Below are 18,667 nucleotides of genomic sequence, written 5' to 3'. Positions count from 1 at the left end.
TGGACAAAAGTGGAAATGAGCGTACACGCACAAAAATTCAGATGCACAAAACCTTACGCAAGCCAACTTCCATGCACTTTAGCTCCATAAATCCTGATCAGCGTGAAAAGTAACAAACGAGCACGCGGCTGCCATCCCACCACAACTCCTCCCATAATTTTGCATATTTTAATATGCAAATCAACAAAAATATCACCTTTCCGGCATTTGGTTAAAAGACAATGGCAAAAGCACGTGAAAGAAAGAATTTCACTAAATGTGAAGTAGAGGCAAGGAAAAATTATATTTGTTGGCGTAAGCTGTGGTGTAGACAACAAAAGGAAATTAATCGAGTGATACAGAAGTTCAGAATGTCGCACTGTGCCCGAAATAAAAAAGAAGTGGTCAGATATCAAAGTCACTATGAAAAGGCGAGTCATAGCCAGTTGTCTGAGGGTCATGCGGAAGCTCATCAGGGCACAGATAAAAGAAAAAATAGTAGGAACACAGTGGAAAAAAAAAGTTTGAAATGTCAACTATAATCTTATCTCTTATTTTGTCATTAAAGTAGAATGTTGTACATTTAATCGTAAAATCAATGTTTAATTTACTAGAGGTTTAGATCCCATTGTAACTAAAGTAGCACGTTAAATGCTTCGTATTCTATGTCTTCTTCTATGTGCTCTATGTGTGTGAATTACTACGTGCTTCTTAAATGAGCTTTCTCTTACGCTGACAGGACACAGAATATATTATGATATTGCAGATCTCTCATCAATTTAAATATTAAGATGTATACTTGATAACATTTTCATGAATTAAACAGTGGTAGCGATGAGCTGGAGCTCTGTCTAGAGATTGATCCTGCCTCCCGCAAGACGTTAGCTGTGACGTGCGTGACCCTCAATGAAATAATTTATTGCACCAGTACTGTCTATACCAAACCCTAATTCCTGTCCTTCCTTTCCTTTCTCCACATAACTAATTGCTACACAACAAGCTGTAATAAATGCAAAGCCATCTGTAAGCTTAGAACTTAATCATTAACAGTATACATTATTTAAATGAAGTTAAAATGTATCTGTATAATGTAATTTACATATTTTTAAATGCATTTAATCTTAAAAATGATATCAAGAGCTTCAAGAAGATACCCCTTGGAAATGTAAATTGACTTAGAAGCCAGTTGTCATCATCTGTAAATACGTGGTCTCTTCTATTGAATTGAATTCCTTTATTGCTATTGTATGGTACAATGAGATTCAATATGCAAATCCTCCATAAACTTACTTTTCCTATAAAATTATAAAATAATAATAATAATAATATGACAAAAAGCAATGAAAAATATGCAATATGAAAGCATAAGTACACTATACATGTACATACAGTGCAGTTAGTGCAAATGGTTCATAAAGTGGCTCAGGCTGTGCAATATTACAACTGTAGTGCAAGTTTACAGTGAGGTAATTATACTTATAAGTACAAACAGTTCTACCAGGAGCACTTAATGGAATGATTGATTGGGTTTATACCTTTTGGGATGAAACTATTTCTGAACCTCGAGGTCCCTACCAGAAAGGCTCTGAAGCATTTGCCATATGGGAGAGGTTCAAATAGACTGTGTACATGGCTGAGGCAGCGTGTGCTATAAATGTTATTCAGGGCTAAATGCTACATCCCAATAATCCTCAGCACCCTCAACACAACTACTGTATAACTTTCCGATTAGCTGCTGTACAATGTTACAACGTTACTGGAGTCACAATTCCTCCTAATCCACTAACAGCTGGGTTTGGTGTACTTCCAGATCGGCTTAAAGTGGAGAAGGACAAACAAACTGTAATTTCCTTTAATTCACTATTGGCACATAAACTTATCTTGCTCAACTGGAAGAATCCTAACTGACCTCCTTTAAGTCAGTGGGTAACTGATGTTATATACTATTTGAAATTGGAAAAAATCTAATTCTCACTTAGAGAACTTCACTTAGAGACTTAGAGAACAAAACCTTCTCAAAACCTGTCAGGATCTAATTAATAACATTTTAGAATAAGCATTTAAATTGAGGAAGCTGATTCTCTTCCCTTTTTTTAAATTGTTATTTATTTACCCTACTATTAAATTTTACTCTGTTGGCCTAGCTCTCTTTATCATTGGTGGAAGTTAATTTGTTTCAAACCTAGTTTTGTAAAACCTGACTTGCTTGTATTGAATGTTATTTGATTTTCATAAATTCAATAAAATGTTAAAAAAACAAACAAAAAAAAACCAATGTTAAAACAGTTATGGTATTTGGAATAGTTTGGCCATTCCACAGACCATTATATTGTTACAGGTTGATTACAATCAGAATAACTAATAATAATTTTTGTAGACAGCCTGGCACAGTAGAACAGGGCACACACGCACCACTACACTGTGGCACGCGTATACATCAACCAGCAGCTCACCTTTAAAGATCGCCAGAGGTCCATGGAACCGCCATTCCTGCTGATGGAAAGGATATGTGGTTAATTTTACTGTATTTGATAAAACCGCTTCAGGGATGTGAATCTAAAAAAGAAAGGGAAACTAAACAGGAACAGTAGCACTGCTTTGACGTTGGGTGCCTCAAGTTTACAAAACAGAGCAAAAAAAATGTGTGTGGTTTTACGCCAAGTTTAGTTGTTATACATCGTGATGTGAGCATGGAAACAGGTGCATGCAAAAATTTTGTGTGTATGCACAGTTTATATATGAGGCCCCAGGTAAGTAACATAAAAAAATATAATTTTTTGGGTGGAGTATTCCTTAAAGAAATGCGTCAAATTTTATCTTCAGGAAAAAGATTTTGGGGGCAATCAACTAACCTTGGTTAACCTGAAAAATGATAATTAAACCAGTGATGATGGTAATGATGACCAGCTCCAGTTTTTTTTTAGCTAATTGATTAATCTGGCCATACGACGTGATAGACCAAGATGTTACGGTGCAAGTCCATCCTTAGCCACACAATCCCGAAATTGTCCACCAGAAATAAGCAGCAAATCGCTGAGGCAGTGTTAGTGCTTAATTATCACTACTTTATTAACATGATTGCAAATATATTAGTCTGAAGCTTTTGTTTAATAACAAGTAGCCATGACATTTGAATATGCTAATTGTGTTCAGTACAAAAGGAAAAACTCAAATGAACTAGAAACTGTATGTGTAAAGTGAGGCTCGCTGGCTGCTGCTTTACATATTTATATTTACTGTTGCTAAGCAACTGCTGCTAGGCTCCTCAACACAGCAACAAAACACCAGAATTTTATAAATGTATAAATACCAGGCTCACTTATACTGATATTATTAACCCAAAACAAAGAATTCACTTTTACAAAAGAAGACATCCAAAGTATCAAAACACTTTCTAACCTGGAGATCCATGTCTGTGCATTTTGCACAAGGTGGGAACCAATCCTGCTAGGGGCACAATTAACACAAAGTAAAGCTTTTTGCCCCCCGGACCAGGGTAAAAGACCCTAGATAACTTGCATATCTTTCAAATGTGATGATATGGCTCTCCTTCTCATTCTCTTTCCTGTTTTCCAATTTTGTGGCCTCTCTACAGTTAAGAGTTGAATCCTTGACCCACTGTGTACCCAGGCTTTGTGAAGGAGCAGTGAGTTAAATTACTCTCCACACATCTTGGCAATTCTAACAACAGAACCTCTTGTTAATGGATGCATGCTATATGTATTGATATACAGCCAATTTATACTGTAGACTATTTGGAGGAGGAGCTTTTTGCATTAACAACACCAGTACCTGATAAAGAGGTTTCTGCATGCAAATAATAAATAAAAACAAAAGGAGATTGGAATAAATGGTGAGCATGAGTGACTTCCCTTTTCAGAAACAGTTCCTTCCTTGTTCATTCTGATTTATGTCCATTACAATGCAACTCCTGTTAAGTCCTTGCATTTTCAGTAAAAAAAAATCCAGTATGAAGTTGTAGTGCACACGTTTCTATGTATTTATGAGTTTTTATGGGGTTTTATATATCTAGAATCTAATTCAGACATTTGTTTAGTGTTTTGATTTATCCTTACTACCTTTAATCTCTTTTATTTACATGATGTTTTTGGTATTGATTACTCTGCTATCCCTTGGTTGATATACAATTTGTCATTCTCTTTAGTGCTAGTTAGCGTTAATTAAAGTAGGCCTTATCTTTAGGTTTAGCATTTTGGTTTTTAATTATGATTTTGAACTCTTTAACTTTTAACTTACTATTTTGTTTTCACCTCTGATTTTGGTTGTTTGATCTCATTTTGTCTCCTGGTATTTTGACCCTCACTGTTTCTTTTGGCTACAATCTGTCACCTTCTTATCATCTCTGGGTCAATTTTCATTCATAATAATCCTTCAGAGCTCTGTGTGTCCATAACAGTTGCTGCAGGTATGCTATTGCAAGTATGCGCATAATAGGAGCACCACACAGCGTTACTCGGGTAAATGCAACAACGACAGCAATGGGGGAAGCCTGGTCACAACAGCCCCTCTTCTCTCACCCATAAAATGGAGAAAAAGTCCCATGACGACTGCTAACATCACTTCCAGCTATACCCTGGAGGTTCCACCTCTTCCACCCCATATGCCATTTAAAGAAAAACACTGCCAGAAGTCTGTGTTAACTTCTGAACTTGTGACAGAACCAAACAGAGCTTCTCTGCAGAGAGCAATTTAAATCCTTAATCCTTTGGGAAAACTGTTGTTTTTCATCTCTTCCTTTTAATTTTGTACACAACCTATTTTCATTTCCTTTTAAACAATATATGAATCGGGCAACAACTTACTGTACACATTAATTTGTTTGAGCATAGAAGAGATGTACATCTTTAGATGTATTAAGGGAAACCCAGAAGTCTCCATCAATGTTCACCAACTTTTCCAGTTTTACAAACTCACTGGCTGAATAACATCCTGGTACAGCTCAGCACCCAAAGAATTACAGACGATGGTGAAATTTGCTCAGAATAGTACTGGCACAGAGGCACACAGCACCCTTCTGTTCAGGGTATTTATAAAACATGTCATACATGTGGAAGACGGCCAGGGGCCTTGCCCGGTCAGGACACCCTTCTGTTGAGGAGACAGGGGGACGAGGACATGTCAACAGCAGTACCTCCCTTGGAACACGAGAGGGCAGCCCCCCTGGATGGGAAAGAGGCCACGGGCTTGGAGCTTGGAAACTTAACCCTGCTGGGGCCTGTGGCCATCAACATTAGGCGCCTGGACATTTCTTAAGCCTTGGTCTGTAGCACTTCTGCCACACCTAGAAGTGCTGACATAAGAGGATCTGGGTTCCCTTGCAACACTTCCGCCACACCTGGATGTGCTGCCAGAAGATGATAGGGGAGCACCTGGAGAACTTCCGGGTGTGGTATAAAAGAGGCCTCCTAACTCCATTCAAGAAGCTGGAGTTGGGAAGCAGAAGACAGAGCTTGTGGGGGAGGAGTGGAGGCAGAAAAAGAAAAGGACTGTGAGCAGTGCTGGTGGGTTGTGCACTATGTGTGCTGTATAAAGAAAAGAAAAGAACTTGTGTATTGTGCTTATGGACATTGTGAGTCTGCACATCTGTCTGTGTTGAGGCTGATTCTCCACAATAGCATCCCAAATGGGACTGCCTGCTTGTTAACTAGCAGGGAACCCAAAAAAAAAATTTTTTTTGTGAACAGCCCGGCACAGCAGAACAGGGTGCGCACACATCGCTACACTGTGGCATGCACGCACAACAACCAGCGGCTCACATTTTACAATTGCCAGAGGTCCACGGAAGCGTCATTCCTGTCAATGGGGAGAAAGAAAAATAGGCAAGCCTTGAAAGCAGCAAACTCTCAAACCCACGTCATCGTCGCAGATGCCTGGGTCAGCACAATGGCTGAAGAGGCCACCTGGAGGAAGTATGCCCTGGGAGACAGGATCCGGGAGGTAAGTCTCATAACTGATGGTGGTAGGCCTGGCGGGGATTACTTTGCCGTCCTGTGGTCTTGTTATATAGAAGGGGACTGCCCTGATCCGTGTCTGTGGCCAAAGCATGCTCACCTGTGGGGAGACAGCGAAGCGACAACAGAAGAAGAACAGAAAAAGAAAAGGACTGTGAGCAATAGTGCTGGTGGGTTGTGCACTGTGTGTTCTGTATAAAGAAAAGAAAATAAATTGTGTGTGCTCATGGGCATTGTGAATCTGCGTAACTGTCTGTGTCGAGGCTGAATCTCCACACACAGCATTATGAAAGGCCTCTGTCATGCTGCACCTAGCTCCTATATTCTGGCAAATAATAATTCTTTGCATTTATATAGCGTTTTTCTCACTACTCAAAGCGCTTAGTAATTGCAGGTTAAGGGCCTTACTGAAGGGCCCAACAGAGCAGAGTCCCTATTGGAATTTACGGGATTCGAACCGGCAACCTTCCGATTGCCAGTGCAGATCCCTAGCCTCAGAGCCACCACTCCACCCAAATGGTAAAGGCTCTTAGCCCCCACATCACCATATTTATTCAGGGATCATTTGTGTTGGCAGGTCATAAGATAAAGCAACAGCCTTTCATATCAGGAACTGTATATAACTAAATATATATATATATATATATATATATATATATATATATATATATATATATATATATATATTGCATATGTCTATTTACTGTATGTTCCATTAACTGTATTTAGTGTTTGTTTTTTTTCCAAGTTATTGGTTTTGTACTACTATCAGTTATCTCTGGGAGACTTGCAAGTAGTATTTTTTTTCTACTAGATGTAAAGGAACATGAAACTTCTTAAATCCCATCTCCATGTACCAATGCACTATGATTCATGTGAAAAGGAAATATATTCCAAAAACAAATGAAATAAAAGTAGAAAAGAGGTGGCCCAAATATTAGAATAGGCATTATGCCAAAGATAATATTAAGAAGACTACAATCTGTAGAAAATTAAATTAAAAACCAACACCAACCCTCCTTTTAAGAGGCTTTGTGAAATATCTTCACCTTAACATCTATAAAACTTGAGGGCTAACAAGTTCACTATATTGGCAAAGGCCAAGGCTAGACAGATTTATATTGGGCAAGGCAAGCATAAATCTGAAGTATTCAAACAGTGGCCTCTAATTATCCCATCGCTTGGCTTCAATTCACTACATAGCAATAATTTTCCACACCTGAAGTTTGCATTTTTCATTATCTTGCCCACCAAACAAATGACAGAAACAACAAACATTATTGCCTCAGACTTTAAGACTGTTTACTACTACAGCCCTCAAAACAATATTAGACCTAATCCACTTTGAAAAATGTTCATTAAGGCAGCAAATCAGAAATAACACAATTACAGTTTCATAGAGCTTTAGCTTGAATGTAACTGGCAAAAGTACAAATGAGTCGTGTGTGCTTCAGGCTCTGGGTGCACTAAAACAAACAAAAAAAAAAAGCTAAGAATGCTGGTTTAATTTTCCCAAAAGATTGATGGGCTAGTGCAAGCTCCCAGCACAATCTGAATTCAACTTGGCACCAATTTACCATGAGAAAATCCTATATTTGGTGTTAAAGAAAGCTGTCTCAGGTACAGCATTTTCTGGGTTGAGATATGGTAGTTGGAATGGCAATGGCATACGAACTGCAGCTTCATTATCTTCATTTCTTAATCCTCTATGCCCTGTGGTCAGAGGTATTATCTTGGATGTTTTCACAACTGCAAGGATAGAAATGCTTCACCATGGGATAAACAAGATCCTTTAGAATCACACGGTGTTAACTTCCGTTTATTATGCTCATTCTGATATCTGCTGAGCCTACACTATACCAGTAAAAGCCACACCCTAAGTAAGAACCAGAACCATTTAAAGAGAGGCTCCTGCAGTAGTCATCTTTTGTTGTGCACTGCATTCAAACTTATCTGCTTGTGTAGAGTACAATGAGCATTTTATAGGTGTCATTATTATATTTTTGTTATTTTAATTTAAAAGGTTTTGAAAACAAAACAGAAGGCCACTATAAACAATGCTGGATCTCGTCTTTTTTCAGCCAGTGATTTATTCAGCAGAAAAATGTCAAGAAAAACTATTGGGACTCATCATACATACGACCTGAGACGGACAATTCATTAGGCAGCTGCCTACAGCACCGTTGCCTGAGGAGCACCATTTATTAAAGTTAAGGGATACGCTCTCCAGACACTGAGGGTGACCCTTGAACAACCGGTTGTTGTCAAACTTTGATGATACTGCGCAGGTGCTGTTTGTGAAGGTAAAAGTACACACGCTCTGTACACCAAAACAAGCATGAAAGATTCTCAATAATTAAAGAAGGCACAAGCAAAGGTTAGTTTTAAATATCTCAAAATAGCATGGAGTCAGTGGAGTACAAACATGTTTTATAGGTTGGAGGTGTTGACACAGTACCATATGTGATCCCCAGGATATGTGACCAGCAAAATCCATGACAACTGTAAACATTATGGCTGTGCCCAGGTCCAAACTAATTAAAATTTGTGGTATATACATAAAGGGGTTCTATTTTTGCTACTGAAGGGGCCTGTGCTCCTGACACCGAGGGAGATCCACAGGTCATCTATGGGCAATGAGGGATGACAAATGTCCACCTTGCCTAGAGCTCCAAATAGGATTTGACCAGCCCTGCACACAGCAATATGCCTTTATAATACATCACCGTGACTGTTGTTTTTCTAGATTTCTTGAACTTTTGTAAAAAACTTTAATTTTCCCTTGATAAAAATAATAAATTATCCGTCTATAAGGTGTATTTTCATTAATTGGATTTTTTTGTGTTGCCATTTTGTATTGCACCACGCAAACTGTCGTATCAACTGCGTACCGTAACCTGCTTTCTTTTTTCTTCGGTTAAATATTTGAATAAAAGTGCACTTGTTTTGTTATATAGTACTCAAAGTATTTATTTCATATTTGTATTTCAGGCTTCACACATTATACATTTCATGTCTACATTTTTTCAATTATTACTAAAACATGAAAAATGTTTCTGTGTTAATGTTTTTACAGAGATTGTTGATGGAACTGAACACACATGAAATGTATGTATTCCAAATGACGATGTACTTTTTTACCCTATAAAGCTGCAGCACTTCACTCGAAAATAAACACTGAGAAACTTCTTTGCGAATTGAACTGTGGCGGTGGCCGGGGAGACGGGATAGCAGGCTGCTTGCTGCTTATCGACACATTTACAGGACAAAAGACACTGACGGAGAGGTGAGAGAGGATTTAAGGTTTTAGCGGGTGTGTACAGTACACCTCTTGTGGGGACTTACTGAAGACAAATACTGGGAAAGAATTTGGACGTAATACCATTACTCACCCATTTTTCTGTTCTATCCTCAACCATGAAGGCTAGGACATAGAAAAGAACTGAAGACCTTGTCTTCTGTCCACCTCTGGCCTCACCTCTTGGAATCCTGATTATATATGTTTCCTAGACTCCCGTCTAGATGGCACTAGTCATTAAACAACAGCAAAGAGAGTTTATATGTATCACCCAGCAAATATTCACCAAACATATTATTTGCAAATCATTTCCACAGGCAAATTAAGTAGGGCTCACTTGAGTACCCTAAACCATTCTGATACAGAACAAATGTTTTAGTTTTTGACAGGCTTAATGGTGCACTCTTTTTATCAGATGTTCCGTCAGTTTCCTTTTCATTATGATTTGCCTTTCTGCTTGTGAAAACCTATCAAGTCCCAGCTGTTTCTCTGATGTGTCCTTCTTCTGGGTCTTTTTGGTGTGACACAAAAATTACCTCAATTTCAGTTTGCCTTAGAATGGGGCAGAACTCTCTGGGGGACTACTGACATCACTTACGCTCCTGGGTCAGCGGCCCCACCTCTTCCTCTACCTCAACTACAAGTATAGTGCCATAGAAAGTCTTTGGTCACACTGCACTAGACCTCTGACCAGGTGACATTCCACTTAGGAAATAATTTTAAAATTAGTCAAGGTCATTAATAAAATGTTATTTCCAAAAAGGCAAACCAAAAGAGAACAAGAACAAAATCTGAAAGATACTAATCTAATCAGAGAATTTAAAAAACTTAAAAAAGAAAAAAAAAATCCAGAATAGGAAGCCAAAAAACTCAACCAAGAACTAACAACTCAGCACAAGTCGGAAGCATTATAAAGCTCTTATATAGGCCACAGGCATGCATAGTTGCAGCGTCAGGTGGCCCTGCCCCCTTGGGCTCAACATATAAAAAAAAAAAATAAAGATAATAACAAGACAAGTGATGCAAATCTAAACATTCTTAACAATTACAAATTAATACTAAAACTAAAAACACCTAATGAAATAGAAGCTATGAACTGTTAATCATAAGTTGGAAAGTGATGACATAAGCAGTCACATGATGCCTGCTTGCTGTTTACAGTTACTATGCACTTCTGCTGGTAACAGCATGGTTGTGGCTATTAAAACACAGTTACAAAAAAGCAGAACCCTTACAAGAAACAAACAGAACATGCTGAAAAGCATACAAAAAATTACAAAAACAAATGTAAATACTCCAAAAATAAGAAAAATTGCACCTCAAGACATCAAAGACAGATATGCATTATATTTTGGGCTGCATAAATGAATACAGTTATGAAATACATGTTTAACAGGGGTCTCAAATCTCTACATTAAATAAATCTGAAATTATAAAATAGGACAGGATCACTAATGAGGTACAGAATTAAATAACTTGCTTTATTATTAACAGGATCTAGCTCGTAATATTGAGCCTCCAGGACAGAGACTGGAGACACAGCTGTAGACTATTAATGTTAAAGATGCCAACAAACAATCAATCAAAAGTGACAAATAGTAGTCCAAGTTCCAGAAAACACACTGGTTTTCTTCTAAATGTAGTAGTTATAAAGTGGGACCACATACCCCAACACCTCCCAAACTCAACCTCAGTCATTTAGGGTATTAATGCTACAAACATTTAACAAACAACATACTCAAAAAATATAATTAGAATTCCCTCAATAGTAATTTATTATCTTTTTCATTAAACAATAAATTTATCATTGAGCTAAACACAATAAAGCGGCTGTTTGATTGAACATATTTACTCAAAGAGAAGTTTTGAAACTATAGGATGAATTGTATAAATAAATATTCAATAGAAGTGTCTTAAAACTGCAATACCTTTGCCTAAAAATGACAGTGTTGGCATCTGAGAGTAGTCACATGCCCCATTGTTGGTCAGTATTTTATAGTACAGGGTGTGCACAAAGTCCGTATACCCCTATATTTAGGAGCAATTCCAGGAATAACCATGACAATTTGGTTCCTGTGGACATTAGCCCAAGTCTTCCCGGTATTTCGAGGTGTGTTTCCGACATCCCGTCTGGTGCTGCCACCTGCTGCCGCTCAAGAAATCGCAAAAACGTGGCGGTCGTTCAATGGGTGACACAAGTGTTTTCACAATCGAGGAGCGCTTGGTGGCCACTGTGTGGGTCCATGAGCGGCCTGTTACTGGGAAATCGATCAAAAATGTCATGGATGACTTTGTTGCGTGTTTTGGGAAGGCATTGCCAACAAAGAGGACGTTGTTGCAGTGGGAGAAGAAAGCTTTTGCAACAGGCAGCGTCCGAGATGAGCCGCAAAGTGAAAAACCATCCACAAGGCACGAAACGTGTGCAGATGTGGCAAAGCCTGTCCAACGATCCCCAATGAAATCCACTCGTAAACGTGCTGCTGAGTTGGGAATAGCGGAATTGACAATGCGAAAACACATCAAACAGGACTTGCAAATGAAATGTTGGCGTCCATTGCACTTTAACGAGTTATCAGATGCCGACTTGGCCACACGTCAGGAAGCTTGTTATCTGATGCTGCACCAATTTCCAACAAATGCTGAGAAGGAAAAGGTTATGTTCTCTGATGAGTGCGCGATTTATCGCAGCTCCCGCAATCAAAACGTGTTTTTTCTGTGGAAAAGAAAATCCACATTTCTTTGAAGAAATTAAGCATAGCCCACCACACGTGATCATCTGAAACATGCGGTTCGCGCAACATTCCAGAAAGTCACCCCGCAAATGTTGCAGAACATGAGCAGGAGAACTTGGCGGCGCATTCGGCTGTGCAGAGATCATGGAGGGACCCATACATATGTTTTGGATTCCTAAGAGGTAACCTTTAGCTTTCAAAATCCTCCAAAAGATAGGGGTATACGGACTTTGTGCGCACCCTGTACTCTATATACATGATAATCGACTTGAACTTGATACAATCAGACTGAAAGCTAAATAAAGTATTGAACATAAAGACTGTGTTACATTTACAATCTTTAAAGCAACAGCTTTACAAAAACATAATGAACTAAAGATTCTTAAACATTATGCTATATGCTGTAGCACTATTCAAACAGTTATGCCAAACACACATGAAATTGACCTGGCCAGTCAGCTTACCTGTGCAGTAATGAAGATCTTTTTCCTTTAATGTAAACATCTTGGTCAAAAACAATATTCAAACAAAACACACAACACTTCACAAAATGAATACTTAAGAAGTAACTACAGAAAATTCAATCAAATTAGATGTAAGATTCTGGAGGTACTGAAAAGATCACAGGCACCTACCAAACTGAACTTCCCTTCCAGCTAAAAATAAACGTAGTTGCGTTCCCACACTCAACTCTGAGTTAGAATCATGGGAAGTGTGTTCAGAGTCAGAAGACCACTTTCTTGAAAAGTCTGCTATTATTCCAAAATCATACACAGCTGATACAAAAAACAGTCTGTGAAATTCACAGACATTGCCATTTCCATAGCATGCTATTTTTGTATTATATTATTAAGCTGTCACACACAAGTAAAACAGAATGCTATTCAGTTCCAAAAAACTGACAAAAGATCTGTTAGTTAACTTAATATCTCCTTAGTGTTTTTTAAGAAAAGTACCATTCTTTTCATTTGCTAGCAGAGCTATTCTGCAGCTCTGGCAAGATTAGACCCATTTGAGGGTGGACCTCAGAGACTGTGCCAGTCCAATCTATTTGTGAATTCACAGAGAAGTAAATAGCTATTTTTTAACTGGCAGGTGCTTCTCAATCAAGTACGATTATGCGGTTTGTTGGTGCTGGCTCAACGTTACCTTAGGTAGGAGCTTGGGTGTACAACCAAAGTCATGAATGTAGTTAATTGATAATTACAAAGTAGACAGCATAATTTTCAAAGAATTCCACCATGGACATTAGAAAGTGACTGAATTGCCCACTGTTATCTTAACTGTAGACAAGATTGGAAAGGACTCTGCATCTCAGTTTGATGTTGCAGTGGAAGAACCTCATATGGATGGCGGCGGAAACAGAGAAGCTTTTGCCATTAACCACATAAAAGGTTAAGAGCAGAGACAAACTGAATCCCAGGAGCCTGTTCACTGTGGATGACAGGGGCACTAACAGTCCTACAAAAAGTTCTACTGAGCTCCATACAGGGTAGGTGATTATTTACATCACTCTCTCTGCTTTGCTGTGTATGGGAATGTCACACACCTTTAGTGGTGTTTATAGTGCTTACACACATGCTGTCTGCTGATTCCAGTATTGAGTGTGTAATCAGTATATTCTGTAACATTTGATTAATATATTTCATTAATACATTCTTATTGTATGTCTATAGCATATGCAACTGTGTTGAAAGCCTTTAATTCATTTTTTCTTAATTGCATTTTGTTTTGGTCGCTTGAGCTTAATTCTAGTCTTTGTTTAACTAAGTCTGGTTTGACTTACGAACAAAAGCCCCTTTCTTTTAATATTAGCCTGACTGCACTGCTAGAGAATAGAATATCTGCTCATAGTTTCAGTGGCCTCTCCTTAAAAACTACCTCTTCAATCTATTGCTTGATCAATCACTGTGTCATAATTCATTTAATTTAATATTTTTTGGCAAGAATAATTTATTAAAATAGTTCTCAGACCTGACTCCAGTTCACTACACCCTGCCCACAGAAATGTACATATCAACGTTAAGATTTGGTTTAGTTGAAGAGTCTGGGCGAGTTTTACTATTTATATACATAACTTCAGCTTCTTAGGATGCGAGAAAAAAGCATCCACTACTGTGATGACTGACTGAACTGAAGTTTCTTGTTTATGTGTGTTACTTTTAATTACATCAGTGTGCACAAAGAAAACTCAAAATTCAGCATAAATTAGTTTTCAAGATAACTTGTGAGATAATCCTAGTTTAAACTGTGCAGAAATACTTGATTGAAATGGCCTCATTTGCAAAATAAGTTCCTACTTTGCTGTAGCACTATGAAATCAAAATTAACTTGAATGTTCATCTTGACAAAGCATTTGATATTGTAATATACAGACTGAAGGTCTGCACCTTATTACTGCGAGAGGGAAAAGACCGAGTAGAAGAAAGGAGGTGTTAAACACAAACCCAGAGTAAGAAACGAGCACGGGTCAAGTACCAGGAGACTAAGGAATCTTAACAAGCCTTTTAAAGAGACAAAAGAGAATCAAGCATGATAATATTGTCCTAACTAACAATAAACACAAAGTCAAACCAAGAAGATTTGCTTTTCTTTTGTACATTATCCCAACGCTAGAATGACAAGCATGCTACGTCGCCATCTTAAATAATCGACTGGTAATGATTTTACGCATAGCCAACAACCACGTGATGGCAACATAACCTGTTATCATTATTATTCTATTTATCATTTTTTACTTCCTTTTGGAAATCTAGTCAGTTATTTTCCAACCCGCTATATCCTAACACAGGGTCATGGGGGTCTGCTGGAGCCAATCCCAGCCAGCACTGGGTGCAAGGCAGGAACAAACCCTAGGCAGGGTACCAGCCCACCGCATCTTATTGGAAGTGTATTTCTAAATTTTTTTTTTATTATTTTTATGGGATGCTGAATCAAATTATGTTAATTTTCTATTCCACTTCTTATACTGTTAGAATTAATTTGTCTTTTTGCTTTGTATGGGCACCATCATTTCCTGGTAATGTTGTTGTTACAGTGTTGCTATATTAATTGGGTCTGAGATCACAGCACATGACTTCAGCTGTGCAACAGTATACAGTTTCCTGAATTTCTATGTATTTTATTGTCATTTTTAAAAAACTATATTTCATATTTTATGTATTTTCTGCTTGTAAATATTTACCATATTATTATTACATATTATTTCTCTTGTGAGACTGTGCCCTTGTTTTTTATGTTTCTCCTGCTGTAAATTTACCTCTTGAGATTAATCTAATCCAAATGTGCCTCTCTTCTATGTGTTTTATGAGTGGAGGCCCAGGAGGCAGGGCCACCCTGATGTCACAGCTACTGGCTTATCCTTCTGGCTTTATATTATCAGTCAGAAGCAGGACCCAGCTGTGACACACGTAATTTCTGAAGGAGTTCTTGTTTCTGTAAGTATTGTATTTTATTGGATTTACTGGCTTCTTTACCTTATCTTGCATCTGTCTGTCGTTTTCTCTAACAGATTATAGAGCTGCCCTTTTTATTTGCATTAGGACTGCCTTTTAGGCAGCCCCTTTCCTGCTCTCTTTGGCCATTTTGTTATACCTTCCATTTTTTGTTAATAAATCTACTATTTATAAAGATTCTGTGTTTGCCTTTTTTTCTGCAAGCCAAAGGTTTACAGTAATCCCCTTTCTTGCAGGGCATCATTTTAATATATGTAGGACATTTCCTTATATTTGTAAATTTACTCTAGTTTTACCCACTTTGGGCCTAGCCAGACTGAAGATTGTGGGTAGTTATCTAGATATTCCTGACTGGGTATGCCATATCTGGGCTGGCTAGTGAAGTTCCTGGACTGCCTTTTGTTGAGCTTTTTGGAGGCTTCACACCCATATACCATGTATGGAAAGCCATATCACAGTATCTGAATTACTTTTCCTGTTGTTCTATTATTTAGCAATGCTACTTTGGTTATGATTTAGGGTTTTGATTTGGTTTCACAAAAGAACAGCTTGATTTCATTATGTAATGTGTTTGCTGACTTGCATTTCATCTTCTGGCCCTCAGTTCAAATTATTTCTGCTATTTATAGCAGACAAACAAACAGTTATAAACATTTTCAATACCATAAGGAAACCCAGCAATATGCCAATGCAAACAACAAAAAAGGTTCTGAAATGATGTCATCATCAAAAAGAAAGAAAAATCTAAACCATAACAAAATATAATATATTGAAAAACACTATAAAAGACTAAAAATAATAGGATTCATGGCAGGAGTTAGGGCAGCAGTAAAAAAATAAAATCAGTGCAATTTATTGTGAAATGATCAATAAAATAGATTACTTCTACATTCCCAAAGATAACATGCTGGAAAATTCAGAACTGCTACAGAGACTCCCATTATGGTACACGATGCAAAACAACACAAAAAAGTTAAAAAAAAAAAGTGTGTCAAGGATATGTAATAAAAATGCAATATTCTATTAAATCAGATATTTTCATTCAGCTCTATTAGTTATGCACTGGGGGCTTTCTTGAAACCCATAAAGCCAAATTACTCACACTGGCTTGTTTACTTAAGTTCACTATACTAATTGCAACCCTTTTCTAACTATAGAATCTGTCACTATTTCACATTATCACACAAATTTATTTTTCATAGTGCTAAACCATGTATATTCTGGCACAGTGATGCAGGGATTGGCTTCACATCCTGCCCTGCCCATTGACTGTGTGGACTTTGCACTTTCTCCAAGGTATTCTAATTCTCCATATTCATGCCCAACACATGTATTAGTTATTAAGCAACTGCACGTTGGTGCACGATTGTCTCCAGTGATAAACTGGTGACCCATCTGGGAGTTGGTTGGTACCCAATGATACCTTGCTAGAATCCAACCTCCACTACCCTGAATTGTGTTAAAGGGGATTACATTTGCAAGTATGTGTGGGTAAAATTGATTTACTTTAAAGAATTTTGCAAGACATTTATTTGCCACACACTCTTTATATTCATTTCCATTTTCAATTAAAATGTAAATAAACCCACAGAGTTACAAATAGGCACAACTAATTTGTGACCAAAATGAAAGGAAGAACCATTTTGAAAGTCACAAAAGGAGTTCAAAATTTAATTTTCAAAAAAGCCCTCGGGAAATATTCATCAAGTATTTTCACAATCTGAAGAAAAGCACTTTGCTAGAGGCTGAAATGAAGCCTGTCTACAAACTGCACAAATACAGCTGGTTATTTTCGAAGCACTGCCTGCTGCTGATGTCTCCACGATGGAGAAACATCTTCCAAGGGCGAGCAGTCACACAAGTTATTACTGCAGTGTCTTCAGCTTAGTATTCCGTATGTGCCTTCAGTAAACACCACTGACTTGACGAGTTCCAGAAAACACATTTTCAATTAAATTTGCGTGTCTTTTTCTCTCACAAATACACAAGTAGCGAGGGCTGAAATCACAACATATCATTTATTAAATCTCCACAAGCCTGAAACTGGTCAACTAATATTGCTGGTTTGAGACACTGAAACACTATAGTGGTGTCATGCGCACACTTAGGATAAAGTTGACAAAGTCCGTCATAGAAAAAAACTGACAGAAAGAAGGACAGAGAAAACAAAAACGATCAGCTTGCGTGCTTTTTGGTTCATATTTCAGACATTAAGTTATCTTTTATAAACTAAAGTTGGACACCGGACCCCAGTTTTAACTAATAAAAATGTTAAAAACAAATCATGCGCATTATGAGCTGCCTACTGGAGAGAAACCTACTTAAATTTCCTTTGTTTTGAATTTTTCATCACATTTTTCTCCGTGTACTACGGGTTTTTATACAAGGTTGCGATCGATAACACGCCTCGGAACCACAACTGGAGGGACCCAAATGCAAGTCAGATGCAGGATTTTTTATTTTGCTACGCAGAGGAGCCAAATTCTGAACACTCGAGGATTACTGTCACAATTACAACTGAATGCCTGATATGTTACATTCACCTATGTCCCTCCGCTGTGATTATATAGCACAGACTGCCTACGCCGCTGGAGCATTTTCGTGCCCCTAGGCGCTCACGAGGAGTGCTTTGCGGCGTGTAGTAAAATTCATTCACTGCCTGTTAATGTTATTATTTTTTTTCTTGGTTCTTTCTTACAATAGCAGAGCCATCAAAATATTGTAAACAAGCCCCACACAAGACAAGAGAGCAACACATCGGATATCTCTTTGCCTTACCTATGCAGAGCTGGATGACATAGGCGTAATAGGACCAGCATACTATGATGCTGATAAACAGAACTGGAATCCAGTATAAAACTCTCTGACAGCTCCTTTTAACGCTGCCCGAGCCCGACGGCGCCATCTTCTACACAGACACCATCAGACTCCAGTAAAACTGCAGACTGGTTCCAGCAAACGGCTGAAAGCGCGAATGAACTAAGTCAGTAAGTGATGTATTGATATAGTTCTATATACATGAATATATGCTCTCTGCAGCTGCTTTCTCCTTTCCTCCCTCTTCCTGGTGCTTGTCGCGCTCACTGCACAGCAGCACTCCAGCGCTCACCAGTCGCTCTCGTGTCTGCAGTGTGGCGACGCAAGCTCCGCCCTTGGTTACTATGACGCCCGCTGAAGCCGCGCTTCGCTACCTCAAGTTGTACCAGCCCGTGATGAGAGGAAAGTGCTGTG

The 18,667-nt window shown here is 38.2% G+C and overlaps 1 protein-coding gene across 1 annotated transcript in view; it reads right to left on the bottom strand.

Moving 5' to 3' along the window:
* Positions 1-18,458, bottom strand: part of zdhhc2 (zinc finger DHHC-type palmitoyltransferase 2) — a 249,563-nt gene extending 231,105 nt beyond the window's left edge. Inside the window, exon 1 of the mRNA XM_039750921.1 lies at positions 18,215-18,458. Within this exon, the coding sequence (XP_039606855.1) occupies positions 18,215-18,341 (127 nt within the window). The 5' untranslated portion in view covers positions 18,342-18,458. The remainder of the gene's footprint in view (positions 1-18,214) is intronic.
* Between the last annotated feature and the right edge of the window lie 209 nt (positions 18,459-18,667).

The sequence above is a fragment of the Polypterus senegalus genome, chromosome 4 (genome assembly GCF_016835505.1).
Source record: "Polypterus senegalus isolate Bchr_013 chromosome 4, ASM1683550v1, whole genome shotgun sequence".
In the NCBI taxonomy this organism is placed as follows: Eukaryota; Metazoa; Chordata; class Cladistia; order Polypteriformes; family Polypteridae; genus Polypterus; species Polypterus senegalus.
Note: the sequence above shows the minus strand (reverse complement) of the source record. Positions and strands in the feature narration are given on the sequence as shown.